This window comes from Argopecten irradians, chromosome 8 (genome assembly GCF_041381155.1).
Source record: "Argopecten irradians isolate NY chromosome 8, Ai_NY, whole genome shotgun sequence".
Taxonomy (NCBI): Eukaryota; Metazoa; Mollusca; class Bivalvia; order Pectinida; family Pectinidae; genus Argopecten; species Argopecten irradians.
Genome location: NC_091141.1, coordinates 16405639 through 16424448, shown reverse-complemented (window position 1 = coordinate 16424448; position 18810 = coordinate 16405639). Strand labels below are relative to the sequence as shown.

Genomic DNA, 18810 nt, shown 5'->3' with positions numbered 1-18810 from the left:
ATATTAAAAACATGTCTACGTTGTTTAAGTATGGACAGCTAAATTTTAAAATACAACAATACTTTTCACGAAAACTTGTTACGTTTTACCAGTAGCCACCGGACCGTATCGTATCGTCACGTGAAATCTACTTCCGGTAGAATTAGTACATAGAGTCTGACAACAACGTCTTGGTCACAGCTTAGAGAGGAACGCTAGAGGATACGATGGATCAATTATTTGGGTAAGTAGCAATACATATATTTCTTATGTGACAGTCATAAATATGAATTATCTGTGTTAGCTTTTATGTCCATTCATTAGCTGGCCTTTTATGAAACAGCAAAAGGGGAGTGTCTACTTTCATTTTGACCATTCCATACTCTTGTCCAGAAAGCCATAAACACATATATTTCTGTATGAAATGAAATATATAGAAATAATTTTTATCTTTTTTTTTTATTTTTGACGCAAAAGTTATGATTTTTCGTGTATTTGTCTTTCCTTTTTTTCTTTCCCATTCTCTTTCTTTTTGTTGGTTCATTTTTTGTATACAGTATGTGTCATGTAATAGACATGTATACCATGACATTAGATGACATTAGTCAAATTGATGAGTATGACTGTAGTTGGGTAAGTGTTTGTGATATTTATAATGATTTTGTTGGAAGAAAGATTGCTACTTTAAGACCTAATAGTAATTTAAACTTTAGATTCAAGTACAAAGGTCAAAGTTCGTTTGCGGTTGTGTACAATATTTTCTCGTTAAAACTGAATTACTATCTTTATTTATGTAATGACTCTTTGGGAAAATAAAACAATTAAAAAACAAAAATAATTTAAAAGATTCAGTTACTTGATTTTCATTGTTTGACTTAGAGAATAAATTATTTGGAAATGAGGTGTTGCTATATATAAATATAACAGCTAGGCAGAATCCAATAATGTATGCATAGTTAAACTTCAGAAATCTACCCCTTGGCACTGGAGATTTCATCGAAATGTTATATTTAGCTTCTCTGACTCATTATAAGTTTCTTGGAAGAAACCTGCATGATGACACATTATCACCTTTTAATGCAATGAGAGCAAAATTCAATAAAATTGGTTTACCTTGGCTATGGATTCTATGATCATGCAATTTTTTTTTCACATAATAAATGCAAAATTATATGGCCAAATACAGTCTGTTTTTTTATTCATTTTAGCCTATGCCTTAATTTCTTAAAAAACATTTTTTGTTTACAGACACAAAGTTGTGCTCTGTTTACTTGATAGTTCTTGTATGCATACGTGACATTTGGTAATTTACTTTTGTACATATAATTAACTCTGAAACAAATTATTGCATTGCATGCATTGATGGCACAAAGAAAAAGATGTACTTTCACTTCGGTAAATTTTATTCATATGTTTTGCAAATAGCACATAGCTGTATGTTATATTAAAGTGATCATTAATCTTTTTTTATCGTTTTTCTTTCTTTCCTGATAATTCTTTGATAAAACTGAAGTGTCCTTATACTTGTTTATATATTGTACATTGTCTACTATTTACACATTGACTCAGGGGCCCTGAGTGGTTATACAAATCCTGCTATACAATCACTGTGACTGAGTCAGAAAGACATTAGTGAGCAAACAATTTATTGATGAAAAGCAATTGAAGACTTTTACTAAAAGGCAGCTTGTGAATTATTGTAGGTTTTTTTTCGCTAATGCCCCCAAACACACACACACTGTTATCCCACTCCTGGCCACAGGTAAATTTCCTTTAACTCAGTGTAGGTTTCAGAGAAACACTAAATTTAGCAACACATCAAGATTTTCGTGGAAAATAAGTATTGGAAGAATTCCAGCAAACAGATATTGGCCCGTTTCCAATAGACGGCCAGTTTGTGAATTTTTTCTTGGCATATTTCATATTTATACTTGGTATTGAGGCTATTTATCACTTCAATTGCGTATTGATATAAGAAATACCTCTAACAATGTCCAACTTGATTAAATTCCTGAAGTTGTTGGAGAACAAAGAATTCGAGATACTTATTCTACCATGAAATGGATTCATGGCTTTAATAGATCTTGAATTTTAGGTTTGTTTGAAACAAATGAACCGCAGGGCTAAAATTGGTACCTATTTTGGTGACACCTAGAATAATTTAATTCCTTCTCTTGTCACTAGCTTAAAACATGCTCTATAAAATGGTTTTAATCCCATGTTGACTTAACCATGCTTGAATTTCATCAAACTTTGATAGAAAATTGCATTGGCGTATGCAGATGAGAATTTTTATTCTTTCTTTAGACTCTTACTTTCATTAAAAATGCTTTCAGAACAAAAAAAGTTTGATGAAAACTCATCTATAAGGTTATAAGAAAGTGATTTCAACAGGTAAGACATTTGGCCCTAACAACCAACTTTAACAATTAGCACCTTGGGTTTGGTGAGGCCAGTATAGTTATGTTTCCTGTATCAGCTGCAAAAAAAAATGAACAAATGTATGTAACTATATATAAGGAGAAAACGAAGAATTTCGGACAAATAAAACCCATACCATATACAACTCAATAAGCACCCAGGACCATTAAAATTGAACTAAGATGAGAAGGCACACAACATTATTACACAAAATAAGCTATTTCATAAAATTTCATAAAAATATGAAAAGGGACCAATCAACAGGCTAAGCCTATACAGGTTCTCTCATATAGGGTCCTTATTGGGTAGAATACAGTATAATATGTGCCAGATGTTATAGTAATCTAGTTATCAAAGGTATCTAATGTAGAACTTAATCAAATGTTGCAATTCATTAGTATGGACAAAGAAAGAGTGTTTGTCAGATCTACAGTACGGAATTTGTTCAATTTTTTATTCCCCGCCCAACGAAGTTGGCAGGGGATATACAAATGTGTTCCGTCCGTCCGTCTGTCCGTCCGTACGAATGGTTTCCGGAGCATAACTCTAAAACCAGCAGAGATATTTCCACAAAACTTCATACACACATTGGTCTTATGGTCTAGTAGTGCCTTTTGCTATTTTTAGGTTTTCATTTTTTGCATTTTTTCCGTAACCATGGAAACATTGCTGAAAATATCATATTTTTGTACCAGGTTCGTTTCCGGAGCATAACTCTAAAACCAGAAGAGATATTTCCACGAAACTTCATAGACACATTGGTCTTATGGTCTAGTAGTGCCTTTTGCTATTTTAAGGTTTTCACTTATTGTGCTTTTTTCTGTAACCATGGAAACATTGCTTTTTGTTTTTAAAATGTATATATAAATGCCTTGAAAAATAAACAATTACAAAAAAAAAAAAAAAAAAAGATTGATGAAAACTCATCTATAAGGTTATAAGACAGTGATTTCAACAGCAAGACATTTGGCCCTAACAACTTCTTAACAATTAGCACCTTGGTTTGGTGAGGCCAGTTTAGTTTTTGTTTCCTGTATCAGCTGCAAAAAAAAATGAATAAATGTATGTAAACTATATATAAGGAGACAACAAAGAATTTCGGACAAATAAAACCCATACCATATACAACTCAATAAGCATCCAGGACCATTAAAATTGAACTAAGATGAGAAGGCACACAACATTATTACACAAAATAAGCTATTTCATAAAATTTCATAAAAATATGAAAAGGACCATCAACAGGCTAAGCCTATACAGGTTCTCTCCCATAGGGTCCTTATTGGGTAGAATACAGTATAATATGTGCCAGATGTTATAGCAATCTAGTTATCAAAGGTATCTAATGTAGAACTTAATCAAATGTTGCAATTCATTATATGGACAAAGAAAGAGTGTTTGTCAGTTCTACAGTACGGAATTTGTTCAATTTTTTCCCCCCCCGGCCAACAAAGTTTGGCAGGGGATATACAAATGTGTTCCGTCCGTCCGTCTGTCCGTCCGTACGAATGGTTTCCGGAGCATAACTCTAAAACCAGTAGAGATATTTTCACGAAACTTCATACACACATTGGTCTTATGGTCTAGTAGTGCCTTTTGCTATTTTTAGGTTTTCATTTTTTGCATTTTTTCCGTAACCATGGAAACATTGCTGAAAATATCATATTTTTGTACCAGGTTCGTTTCCGGAGCATAACTCTAAAACCAGTAGAGATATTTCCACGAAACTTCATAGACACATTGGTCTTTTGGTCTAGTAGTGCCTTTTGCTATTTTTAGGTTTTCACTTTTGTGCTTTTTTCTGTAACCATGGAAACATTGCTGAAAATGTCATATTTTGTACCAGGTTCGTTTCCGCAGCATAACTGGAAAACCGGTTGAGATATATGCACGGAACTCCATAGGCAGATTTAGTCTTATGGTCTAGTAGTGCCTTTTGCTATTTTAAGGTTTTCACTTATAGTACTTTTTTCTGTAACCATGGAAACATTGCTGAAAATGGCAGATTTTTGTGTAAAAATTGTTTCCGGAGCACAACTCTAAAACCAGCAGAAATATTTCCATGAAACTTCATAGACACATTGTTCTTATGGTCTAGTAGTGCCTTTTGCTATTTTTAGGTTTTCACTTTTTGTGCTTTTTTCTGTAACCATAGAAACATTGCTGAAAATATCATATTTTTGTAGCAGGTTCATTTCCGGAGCATAACTCTAAAAGCAGCAGAGATATTTCCACGAAACTTCATAGACACATTCTTTTTATGGTCTAGTAGTACCTTTTGCTATTTTTAGGTTTTCTTTTTTTGCACTTTTTCCGTTACCATGGAAACATTGCTGAAAATATCATGGTAAAGGGTAAATGTTACTTTGCAAAACTCCACCCATCTTTGTGTATATAGTCTAATATAAATGTCAAGGCTGTATACCTGATTCAACAATTGCAGCCCCGCTCTACTTGAATTATACTCCATCTTTCTTTAGCTCAACTTCCTTTTTCCTGGTTTTTTTCATACACGTAAGTCTCCAAAATCAAACTTACTTCAGTTTTGATATCCTCCATTGGCGGGGGATCTGAATGACTATGTCCTTGTTTTAATTAGTTCAATATGATGTGGTTGACAAAGTACTATAGTCTCATATTGATACAAGTGCCTGGGATCTGTCTAGTAGCCTATAAAGCCTGTATACCATTGACTCTAAACCAAGTGAGTAAGAGTAAGTGATGTTCACTAAATGTGATTGTTCTACCTTCACACTGCCCTAATATGTATGATAAGATCATCAGCCAGGGATAAATTCAGTAATAAAGGTGACACCTTTCTGAGTGATTTGCTCTGAAAAAGGACTTGTGGTTTAATTGAACGATAGATTGATTACAGATCTCTTAAGTTTAAAATAGTCTTGTAAATGACTTTTCAAGGGCGGTTATGCATTTACATATCAGTTACTTAGCTTTCGTCTGAAATGAAATGATATATGAAATATATAAATATACACACACAATGTACCAGTATGAAAAAAAAGTATTTATTTCATCATAATATCACTTTACAGGATGTTTTATATATACAAAATATCCTCAAATGTATATTTTTGCCAAAAATTAACAATGCATGTTTCTAACTCCATGTAAAAATAGTTCATAGCTTGATTAATGAGAAACTTTTTGTTCACTACTCACTTTCATGACTCAAAGTTAATTGGACTTTGTTCACACCATGTGACTACACTAGTGATTGATGCCAGATCTGTTAAACTGAATTGTTGTACATGTATTGTATGTCAGTTGAGTATGAGTCACCTTTCTACTACTGTAGTACTGTGAGGTACTAGTCATTGAAAGTGTTATCCTTGTGTTAGTCTAGAATTGATGCTGTATAGGGAGATAATCATAAGATAAGACATTGCACCTGATTATGTAAGGGAAGATAATCACATTGTTATATATGGTTTACAACTGATGCTGTATGGGGAGATAATCATAAGATTGACAATGTAAGGGGAAGATAATCACAATGTTATATATGGTTTACAACTGATGCTGTATGGGGAGATAATCATAAGATAAGACATTGCACCTGATTATGTTAGGGAAGATAATCACATTGTTATACATGGTTTACAACTGATGCTGTATGGGGAATAATCATAATCATAAGACATTGACACCTGATAAAGGGAAGATAATCACATTGTTATATATATGGTTTACAACTGATGCTGTATGGGGAGATAATCATAAGATTGACAATGTAAGGGAAGATAATCACAATGTTATATATATGGTTTACAACTGATGCTGTATGGGGAGATAATCATAAGATTAGACATTGCACCTGATTATGTAAGGGAAGATAATCACAATGTTATATATATGGTTTACAACTGATGCTGTATGGGGAGATAATCATAAGATAAGACATTGCACCTGATTATGTAAGGGAAGATAATCACATTGTTATATATGGTTTACAACTGATGCTGTATGGGGAGATAATCATAAGATAAGACATTGCACCTGATTATGTAAGGGAAGATAATCACATTGTTATATATGGTTTACAACTGATGCTGTATGGGGAGATAATCATAAGATAAGACATTGCCTGATTATGTAAGGGAAGATAATCACATTGTTATATATATGGTTTACAACTGATGCTGTATGGGGAGATAATCAATAAGATAAGACAATTGCACAACTGATATGCTAGGGGAAGATAAATCACATTGTTATACATGGTTTACAACTGATGCTGTATGGGGAGATAATCATAAGATAAGACATTGCACCTGATTATGTAAGGGAAGATAATCACATTGTTATATATATGGTTTACAAACTGATGCATGTATGGGGAGATAATCATAAGATTGACAATGTAAGGGGAGATAATCACAATGTTATATATGGTTTACAACTGATGCTGTATGGGGAGATAATCATAAGATTGACAATGTAAGGGGAGATAATCACAATGTTATATATGGTTTACAACTGATGCTGTATGGGGAGATAATCATAAGATTGACAATGTAAGGGAAGATAATCACAATGTTATATATGGTTTACAACTGATGCTGTATGGGGAGATAATCATAAGATAAGACATTGCACCTGATTATGTAAGGGAAGATAATCACATTGTTATATATGGTTTACAACTGATGCTGTATGGGGAGATAATCATAAGATTGACAATGTAAGGGAAGATAATCACAATGTTATATATGGTTTACAACTGATGCTGTATGGGGAGATAATCATAAGATTGACAATGTAAGGGGAAGATAATCACAATGTTATATATGGTTTACAACTGATGCTGTATGGGGAGATAATCATAAGATTGACAATGTAAGGGGAGATAATCACAATGTTATATATGGTTTACAACTGATGCTGTATGGGGAGATAATCATAAGATTGACAATGTAAGGGGAAATAATCACAATGTTATATATGGTTTACAACTGATGCTGTATGGGGAGATAATCATAAGATTGACAATGTAAGGGGAAATAATCACAATGTTATGGATTGTAACTGATGCAATATGGGGAGATAATCATAAGATTGACAATGTAAGGGGAAATAATCACAATGTTATAGATTGTAACTGATGCAATATGGGGAGATAATCATAAGATTGACAATGTAAGGGGAGATAATCACAATGTTATAGATTGTAACTGATGCAATATGGGGAGATAATCATAAGATTGACAATGTAAGGGAATTACAATGTTTAATATCTATTTTTTTAAACTGATGCTGTATGGGGAGATTAGACATTGTATCTGATTAGACATTGTATCTGATTATGTAAGGGGAGATAATCATGAGGTTAAAATTGTATCTGCTAATGTAAGGGTAGCTATAATCACAATGTTATATATTGTAACTGATGCTCTATGGAGAGATAATCATGAGATTAAATATTGTAACTAATAATGCAAGGGGAGATAATAAGCTTACATTGCAACTGATCATTAAAGCTACTTTGTAACTGATGTTGTAAGGGGAGATAATTATAAGGTTAAATTGTAACATTGCTCACATCAATTGATTTAGATTTGTTATCATATGTTTTAAACTTTTGCCTGTGCAATGTAAATACAGTAGAAGTGAAGTATAATACATATTGTTTATTGATGTTGACTTGTTTAAGGAAATATTTATAATCTATATTAAGGTCTTTCACACAGTCTGTTCTGACTTATTAGCAGTAAGTTTGTACTCACATTTTATCGAGAAGGAAGAAATAGTCACCTTATAAGAGAAAACTTTATTTACTGTTACAGACAAATAGATAAGAATCAGGGAGCCTATATTGACCGCCTGAAAGAGGCTGTTGCCATCAAAAGTGTATCAGCATGGCCCGAAAATCGGCAAGATATCGTAGAGATGGTCAAATGGACACAAAAGGTCAGTATAATAGATCATGTGTAAACTTTTGCTATTTACTGTATAGTGTTTGGAACTTATTCATGGGGGCTTTCATGTGAATGGCTGCAATATGTTTAACTATGATATTGATAAATTGTCTTAGGTATTAAATTTCAAAATGATGAACTTGTAAAATTAAAAAAATAAATCTGTAAATATTAGCAACTACACAAATTCTTGATAGAGATATAGTTTTGATTATTAATAGTTAAATGCTTGTGTTTCTATCCCAGCTGATGGAGAGTGTTGGTGCAGAGACTGAATTGAAAGAACTAGGGGAGCAAACTCTTCCCGGAGGGAAGAAAATCCCTCTCCCACCTGTCCTCCAAGGCACTCTGGGAAAGGACCCTGCCAAGAAAACCCTGCTTGTATATGGACATCTGGATGTTCAGCCAGCTCTTAAGGTAGCTAGGTGATAGAATGTAATCAATGGAGACAATTTGTGGTTTCATGATCAAAGAAATAAAAAGTACTAAAAAAATATTTTTTCCTCATATCTGGTAACGCTTACTGAAAAAACAGATGAAGACAAGATATATGAACAATCAGCATTAAGTTATGTGAGGCTGAGGATACTGACACAGTATTTATCGTTCGATGTTCTAATACCCTTCTCCTGTTAGTCTTCATGTATATCTAGAGCAATTATTTTTTGTTTTTGGTAGACTTAAGTTTTAAAGACTTTATGCATAGTTGATTTGAAAGACTTAAAAGAGTACAATTGTTGAATAATTTTTGCATTAAACTTTAAGTTAGCACTTTAAACTAAAGAAATTCAATCAAACCTCAAAATGTAGAGCAATATTACCTAGAGCTGTCATCATTACAATTGACAATTGACAATTGACAATTATCATCTTCCGATACAATATCGATTCCTATACTCTGGAATTGATATAATAATTGAAATTGTACCTGATGACCTGCCTATGACCTAGTAACAGTGGAATTTCAAATGATAAACAAATCATGTATTATTCTTCCAGTATACCAATTGTATATATTTTGTAAGGTTCGTGATCACGTGAACTCTAAGATTTTTTCACAATTACCACAAATTATATATGAAATACTCAGCAAGAGCTCCCAAGTGAGATATATTGTGTTCATTGATAAACTGATTATGCAATACACAAATCGACTGTTCCAGATTTCATTTTTTTCTCAACAATACCATTGTTTTGATATATATATCGATACATTGTGATATTTTCCTTTCAATAAGTCAATGACAGCTCTAATTATACCCTACCTGTGGATGTATTTACAGGAGGATGGTTGGGACCAGGACGACCCCTTCAAGGCTATAGTGAAGGACGGGAAGATCTATGGCAGGGGGTCAACAGACGACAAGGTAGATAACTTTTACTGATGTATGGTATACTATAAGGAAACAATTAGACACAGACATGTTGTTGTGGAGAATTTGGAGATATACTCTTTAAAGTGTGAATACATGCAGACAAATTTATTTACCCTGTATTAACAGTCAGTTGTAGCTATAACCAGTCTAAAGGTAATTTGTTACAATAGTAAACACTTTCTCTTTAGAAGTCTCATTTGAACTCTTGGATCTGGTTTAGAATGGAATATCGGTAGTTATATACATTAAGCTCAAGTTACTACCATCATGACTGCATGTTCCGTCTTTGCATATTACAGAGTTAGCTCCATTGCAGTTAGGAATCCATTGAGATGTCATTGTTTTGTGATAAGTTTCCTCTGATAAGTATGATGTTATGTCTCTCACACGTGATGTCACAATTAAGGGCAGATAACTCTCTAATATGCAAAAACAGAATTACTGATTGTAATATTGTTTTTATGTCAGGGACCAGTTCTAGCCTGGATTAACTGTCTGGAGGCCATGAAAGAAATCAACATGTCTGTCCCTGTAAACCTCAAGGTAAATACAATGAAATTTTGATAAATTAAACTTGTAAAATTTGAAGAACCTCTTTCATTTGAAGTATATTGATGGTTCCCACCAAAATTTACACAATTTTTTCAAGACTTTACTTTTTTCCTACAGTTCATGTTTGAGGGGATGGAAGAATCTGGGTCAGATGGTCTGGACGATCTGGTCAACAGCAGCAAGGACACCTTCCTCAAGGTCAGTTTGAGGTCAAATGTCAGCTGGCACAGCAGTTGGGTAAAATCAGATTCTGCATTCAATGTCTGGGGCCGCGGTGGCCGAGTGGTTAAGATGTACTGACATATTATCACATGCCCTCCACTTCTGGGTTGCGAGTTCAAATCCCATGGGGGGCAGTTTCCAGGTACTAACCCCTGGTCGGGGGTTTTTCTCCAGATACGCTGGCTTTCCTCCACCAACAACATGGCACATACTTACATGACCCTGGCTGTTAATAGGACGTTAAACTAATCAAACCAAAAGCATTAAATGAATGATCTTGTGGTCTTCTCAGGTTCAGGCAAAATGTTAAAGTGACCTGAAAATGATGATTCTGGGAGCAGAGATTATAAAATATCCAAATACCCGGTATATGAGGTATTGCCATTGCTTAGATACATGTAATGATGGAGACAGATTGTCCATCAGTACTGGAATGTCATCATTAGGTAGCTGGTTATAGCAGAGGAAACCACTGTCAGCCTGTTGAATAAGAATTGTTTTGCCATACACTTTCACTGATTCATAAAATGTTAGATTTTTATATAGAATACTATAACAATACCACAGACACATTGTGTTTTATATATATTATATGTCAGTGCCATTGAAGGCAATGTATAAGATTATAAGATTTGGTGCTGTAGGAAAGCCACCATTCCAGATCTTTCTCTCTGACCCACTGTGACCTTTATGCAAACATCAAAAATATATACAAGTCACACTTGTCTATGAAGAACACCCAAGGGTGGTCTTTACACAGACATGATCACTAAGGCAGGTTTTAATTGTTTGTTTCATTGTAACTTTTTGATATTTCCTGAACCTATCTTATGTACTGATTTCCAACAGGATGTGGACTATGTATGTATCTCAGACAACTACTGGCTCGGCAAGAAGAAGCCATGTGTAACATATGGATTAAGGTTAGTGAAAAAAAGGTTTTTTATTACTTATAAACATTTTTTTAATGGAGATTTCAAGATTGGATCATTCAATTTAATCATTTAACAATATCATATTTTTAAACTTGTTACAGAACAATTTGGGGCCTTTAATGATCTGTGTTATATTTTCAGAGGGATATGTTACTTTCAACGATCCGCGTTATATTTTCAGAGGGATATGTTACTTTTAATGATCTGTGTTATATTTACAGAAAGATATGTTAATTTCAACGATCTGCGTTATATTTACAGAGAGATATATTACTATTAATGATCTGTGTAATATTTTCAGAGGGATATGTTACTTTTTCCTAGAGGTAGACTGCTCGAGTAAGGATCTACACTCAGGATTATACGGCGGTACTGTGTGAGTACAACTATTAGAATTTCTCCAATGAACATAGACATTGTACATCACTCTTAAATTCAGTAGGCTGATTGTGACCTCAGACGATGAGGAGAAAATGTCCTTGATGATAATGACATGTTTTTAGCTCACTTAGGGTATTCTGAGATTTTATATAAAAAAAGAGACAAATGTATAGATACCTGTTTAAGATGTACATGTACTTTACTCAGATCACCTTGATATTTTCTGTAACTATGTACAATAAAAGGCTTATTACTTTGTTACAAAGCCAAATTATTACTTACCATGGTATTAAGATTGGGTAAGGGATGATTTTCTTAACTTATTCACCTCTGAAATTTCATAATGGATTAGTATAGTCTTTTATTAAAAAGAGCCTAAATGTGTCATAAGGAGTGAATGAATTAATTTAATAATTAATATCAAATCACTTAATGCCGTGTATATGATGAGATATATTTAATGATTTAATGTTACAGACACGAGGCCATGGTTGATTTGGTGGGTGTTCTGGGTACACTGGTAGACAGTAAAGGCAATATCCTTATCCCTGGAATCAGCGACTCGGTGGCAGAACTCACAGACGAGGAACGACAGAAGTACGACCCAATTGACTTCTCTATGGTAAGGTTTCACAGAGAATTATTGTTTTTTATATCCACACAGTCTGAAACCACTATCAATAGAATGATTTGCAGACATGTGAATAATGCGTCTTTTGTCCACTTTGGGATGAGAATCTTAACCCGAGAGGTAAGATTCTTAAGTTGTCAATCACAAGGCTTTGGTGAGTGTTTGATAGCTTAATCTTATCCCAAGAATTGTGATCTCTTGTCTTACTCCAAAGAGAGTGAATGATTCTTTTTCTCATACCCATTGTGTAGCTTAATTGTCTTTACCTTAGGGGAGAAAGAAAAATCTCTCAACGGTAAAATTTTGGATAACCCTGTCTGGGGTAAAAATGAAAAGATGTTTCTGATTACTCTTTATCTGTTAAATATTTGAATGATTTTAGGATGAGTACTTGTCTGACACCGGTTGCCATGCATTGATACATGACAACAAACCTGACATTCTGATGCATCGCTGGAGGTACCCATCCCTCTCCATTCATGGTCAGTATATACTTTAATAGTTCTGTAAGACAGACTACTATAAACCTGTTTTCTTTTGCAACTATTCAATTTTGCAATTTTCATCTCAAAACAAGTTTCAAAGATTAAAGTTTGCGTATTTAAAAAAATGAATAGAAGTTCCTATCAATAAATATAATGTAGATGATAATTCGCAAAGATAGACTTACTTTACTTGGATCAGGAATTTGTATTGAATCCAAGTAATAGGCTAGATGAATCATTCATGTTTCAAAGATCTATTTGCAATAAGTATGATGTAAAATAGGAAGCAGAGAAAAAAATAAAGCAGAATTAACATGAAATTTTAGGAATTGAGGGAGCCTTCAGTGATCCAGGTGCAAAGACCGTCATTCCAAGGAAAGTCATTGGAAAGTTCTCCATCCGACTGGTGCCTAACCAAACTCCAGATGAAATTGAACGTCTTGTCAGGACACATGTAGAGCAAAAGTTCAAGGAAAGAAACAGCCCAAATCGTATGACGTAAGTTGGGACAGTTTCCTAGCATTTATAGTTAGACTTGTGTAGAAAGATCACAGCAGGGATAAACAAGGTCTTAATAGCCGGATTGTCTTTTTATACATGTTAAACTGCCCTGCAGGTAGGGCGTTAGAATTGTGCCAACTGCTCCTATTGCATAATCTTAAAAGGCCACTAAATTTAGGATATTATCTTTTCTCTTCTTCCTAACCAACCTTTTTCTTCCTAACGTCTCCTTTGACACTGCTGCACTTTTGGCCTTCTGTTGAGCGTCCGCCACTGTAAGGTAGGCTTTGGGTTCTGTCCACTAGCCGAGACACACCAAAGTCTATAAAACTGGTAGTTTCTTTTGCTGCCTATCTCTCAGCATTAAGGAAATGGGAAGAATGGTATTCCCGTCAGTATAATGTGACCGGATAGGGTGTGTTGTTTGATGTCTTCAGCGGCATGCTTTGATGGTAAAGCACTATAAAAAGGGAAACAGTTCCACTATACAAGAAGACACAACACGAATATACCAGTCTCCCAAAACGCACACCACACACTTCATTCACACCACACACCACAAACATGGGAGGCCGTCCTTGCATGACCCTGGCTGGTAATAGGACGTTAATAAGTCAAACAAACAAATAAACATATTAGTTGAATTGTGTTAGCATAGGCCATTTGATATACTCAATAAGTGGTTTTGTTTAGCAGGTGGAAGTTTTTGTAAACGTTTCCATATTGACTGCAGGTAATCCTCTGGCATCAAGTTGATATCTTTCCGGTGATTTACTTCCTCACACATTTCTTTCTATGAGACATATCATTGGTTTCAGTGTGCTGTAAACTATATCTACTTTGTATGTTTGAGTGGCAGGTATTATCGTTAGATTTATTCTCGCCAGCGTTCACAACCTGTATGTGGGTGGGTGTTTGCGGTCCTGTTTCTATTTTCTTGTGCCCCAGCTCTTTCTCTAAGCTAGTACAACTGTAGTCACCAAATGTATCGTCTTTTGTGATAGTCACTTTTACTCAGTCCTGGTAACAACTTTGGCTTCCCATGGTGATATAACCAAGCCTTGAGTTTCTCAGGCAGTCAGTTCTCGTCAATATTTTTAGCTCACCTGGCCCGAAGGGCCGGTGAGCTTATGTCATGGCGCTAAATTTTGGCTCTGACCCCCCAGGGGCAGGAGGGGCGGGGCCCAATAGGGGAAATAGAGGTAAATCCTTTAAATCGCTACTTGTCCTAGAGTTTGGCATGGATTGTAACCAAAATCAGCCACCAACATCCTTGGGGGAAGGGGAACAGAACTTGTATAAATTTTGGCTCTGATCCCCCAGGGGCAGGAGGGCGGGGCCCAATAGGGGAAATAGAGGTAAATCCTTTAAATCGCTACTAGTCATAGAGTTCTGCATGGATTGGAACCAAATTTGGCCACAAACATCCTTGGGGGAAGGGGAACAGAACTTGTATAAATTTTGGCTCTGGCCCCCCGGGGGCAGGAGGGGCGGGGCCCAATAGGGGAAATAGAGGTAAATCCTTTAAATCGCTACTAGTCATAGAGTTGTGAATGGAATGTACCCAAATTTGGCCACAAACATCCTTGGTTGAAGGGGAACAGAACTTGTATAAATTTTGGCTCTGGCCCCCCTGGGGGCAGGAGGGGCGAGGCCCAATAGGGGAAATAGAGGTAAATCCTTTAAATCGCTACTAGTCATAGAGTTCTGAATGAAATGTAACCAAATTTGGCCACAAACATCCTTGGGGGAAGGGTAACAGAACTTGTATAAATTTTGGCTCTGACCCCCCGGGGGCAGGAGGGGCGGGGCCCAATAGGGGAAATAGAGGTAAATCCTTTAAATCGCTACTAGTCATAGAGTTCTGCATGGATTGTAACCAAATTTGGCCACAAACATCCTCGGGGGAAGGGGAACAGAACTTGTATAAATTTTGGCTCTGACCCCCCCGGGGGCTGGAGGGGCGGGGCCCAATAGGGGAAATAGAGGTAAATCCTTTAAATCGCTACTAGTCACAGAGTTCCGCATGGAATGTAACCAAATTTGGCCAGAAATATCCTTGGGAGAATAAGAACTGAGTTTGTATAAATTTTGGCTCTGGTCCCGGAGGGCAGGAGGGGCGGGGCCCAATAGGGGAAATAGAGGTAAATTATTTAAATCGCTACTAGTCATAGAGTTCTGTATGGATTGTAACCAAATTTGGCCACAAACATCCTTAAGGGAAGGGGAACAGAACACTTGTATAAGTTTTGGCTCTGGCCCCCCAGGGGCAGGACGGGTTGGGCCCAATAGGGGAAATAGAGGTAAATCCTATTTGTCCTAGAGTTTTGCTTGGATTGTGACCAAATTTGGCCACAAACATCCTTGGGGAAAGGGGAACAGAACTTGTATAAATTTTGGCTCTGACCCCCTGAGGGCAGGAGGGGTGGGGCCTAATAGGGGATTTAGAGGTTAATATTAAAATTCCTTCAGAAAAGAAACAATGAACCTGTATTCAGAACATTACTTGGCATTACAAACCAGGTGAGCGATACAGGCCCTCTGGGCCTCTTGTTCATTGTAAACTTGCTTACATTCTTCTGTCCAACATGAATGTAATTATGTACCACATCCTGGCCTTCTGGGTCATATCATAAGACTCTTTTATACGTCACAAGGTGGTATTATTCTGGTAGCCATGTCAGGCGACATAAATGTATTACATGAGATACACCAGTACTGCACCTGTAGGTATGAGAGAAATTATAACTACACTAACAAAAAGCTTTTTCTTTAGGCTTTCAATGGGACATGGTGGAAAACCCTGGGTCAGTGACTACAACGATCCTAATTTTGTGGCTGGAAGAAATGCCATGAAAATGGGTAAGTTTAATGATCTTGGTAGAACAATTTTGGATCTGTAGATTAAAGAGAATGTGTCTTCACGACAGGAATATGCAGTATTTTGACATTTCATCTAGAAAGCAGATAAACATTTTACTGTAGATTTTATTTTGTTTGTTTTGTATCCAGTGACTTAACCTTTCTTTTACCTCACAATTACATTCTAAATAAAGTGTATGGTGTTTGAACATATTCCCACCTGTACATTCTATATTCAGTGTACGGTGTTGAACCTGACCTTACCCGTGAAGGTGGCAGCATTCCAGTGACCTTGACCTTCCAGGACGCTACCCAGAAGAATGTAATGCTGCTTCCCCTGGGATGTTCAGATGATGGTGCTCACTCACAGAATGAGAAAATGGATGTTGTCAACTACATCCAAGGGGTAAGCTCTTTGTGCTTGTAGATAGAAGCAATTACATCAAGGATTATATGAAACTTCAGAATTTTCACAGATTTTCTTTAATGGCCAATAATTCATTAGGTTTTAGATCAATTTTACTCACACTTGATCAGTTACATAAGTTGTAACATAAGAATGTCTTCAATTTGACACATCACCTGCTTCAGTTATGGTTACCATGGAAACACAATGAGAACATTTGGTTGTCATGGTCTGAGAGCCATTGTCTTTTTAAGACTGTTAGGTTTTCTATATTGATATATACTTTTCTGTTCTTTTTTTTTCAGGTGAAAGTTATGGGTGCATATATGGATGAGCTTGCTAAACTCTAGATATGGCCGATGTGAATGATTTGTGCCATAAAAGGAGAATAGTGCTGAGGAGAGAGAATCAGATATCATGAAGAATATTTATTTATATTTTTGTGACAATTTATACCTGTATGGTAGAGGCTTTGGAACAATTTAATATTTTAATTGTATTTTTAACTATTTTTGATTACTTTCATTGGTTGCTGTATTTGTGTACTGTGATGTGTATGCATACGGAAATATATAACTTTCCCATGAAATGTACATGTATTATTTACAATCTACAAGAGATCAAAACTAACTCAGAACAAGTAAAATCTGATTGTCTCGAATAATTAGTATTAATAATCATTAGACAGAATCCTCAAAAACAAAAACATAGCTTTCAACAACTTCTTTATTATACGAAGAAAACATTTCTTGTTATATATTACGGGGTTAAAGAAATTCAAGCAAGTCTATACTAGTAATACCTCATGCATGTTTATAAGTATTTAAAATATATACAATGTGCTTTCTGAGTCTATTTTACATGTGATTGTGTGCATAGAATGAAATATACAAATCAAGTTAATATAATGAGAAAAAATCATGATTTTTGTTTTCTTATATAGAAACATGTTTGCTTTAATACACAGAACGAAAGCGGCTGATTTAAAACTACCCAACAAAACTAGTAGTTTATTAGCGTGTAGTGTGTGTTACAAGGAACAAATAAGAAATATCGTAATTTCCTGTGTATTACCTGCACTGAGAAGGCATTAGGCATTTTCTATGATTTTGTAAAAAAATTGGCAGATCACCCGCACTCGCATATTGCCCGCGGGTTATACGTCAATATATTCCTTTTTAAGTTAGTACTATATGTATTGATAATGGCACATGAGTCTGTAAGCTATAATGCTTTCATTTGGAGATGGGAACACAATTTATTTTAAAGGCAGGTAAAGTTATTAACGTATCATTGGTGTACATGTGAAAATACTTTACTATAGTAGGAGAGTTCCTCAGCTATTGAGTATCCACCTGCTATTTTGTATGTCTTTAATATAGCTTACAACGTTATAGGCTGCACATTGTTTTCTATTTTCATTGTTATTTCTACAGATAGCCAACGCCCGTATAGCCCGCATTAGACATCTTTTAATATTTAAAAATCGTATAGCCCGCATTAGACATCTTTTAATATTTAAAAATCGTATAGCCCGCATTAGACATCTTTTAATATGTAAAAATCGTATAGCTTGCGGGCAATACGCAGGAAATTACGATACAGGTTTTGCAAAAGACTTTTCATGTCCTACAGTAGTATACACATGCAATTGCATTGCCTTAAAGAACGTGAAATCATCAAAACCTTTGGTTATGGACATTTGTTGAAATATCTGAACTTTCCTGAAATCACTAATGATAAGTATTGGACATGTGTTAATAGAGCTTGATCTTTTTTTTTAAATAATTTAACTTTTCTGCAATGGCCCGAGATAGTTTTCGAGTTCTTTATTCCTGAGCATTCTACGTTAGAATATCGTATGATTTCGCATTTAGTATCCATTAAACAAGTTTGATAATGTGTATTTCATCTCTATTGTTACAAAGAAATAAAAATATAGTTTTTGTGATTGTTGTATAATTGTACTTTGAATAGAACAAAACAAAGATATTATAAAGCAGTACATTGTATTTACACATCACCTAGCTAGTTACTGTAAAACACCTTATACACACGAGATAAACATTTCCGCGTAATTTCGCAAAAAAAAAAACAACTAAAACTTGAATAAAAGATTCGCG

General features: G+C 35.1%; 1 protein-coding gene across 1 annotated transcript; it reads left to right on the top strand.

Moving 5' to 3' along the window:
• The first annotated feature begins 76 nt into the window (after positions 1-76).
• Positions 77-18636, top strand: LOC138329503 (cytosolic non-specific dipeptidase-like). The gene is made up of 14 exons (XM_069276538.1): positions 77-223; positions 8205-8328; positions 8583-8753; positions 9620-9703; positions 10181-10255; positions 10382-10462; positions 11336-11409; positions 11723-11797; positions 12280-12424; positions 12816-12915; positions 13245-13416; positions 16196-16281; positions 16521-16687; positions 16993-18636. Exons 1-14 carry the CDS (start codon positions 207-209, stop codon positions 17035-17037), a joined length of 1416 nt encoding a protein of 471 aa, XP_069132639.1. The 5' UTR covers positions 77-206; the 3' UTR covers positions 17038-18636.
• The last annotated feature ends 174 nt before the right edge of the window (positions 18637-18810 follow it).

Excerpts from the sequence above, each read along its gene's own strand:
- LOC138329503 (XM_069276538.1), top strand. Across the intron at positions 12,916-13,244 it reads CCCATCCCTCTCCATTCATG|GAATTGAGGGAGCCTTCAGT; the intron begins GTCAGTATATAC and ends ATGAAATTTTAG. Across the intron at positions 13,417-16,195 it reads AACAGCCCAAATCGTATGAC|GCTTTCAATGGGACATGGTG; the intron begins GTAAGTTGGGAC and ends CTTTTTCTTTAG.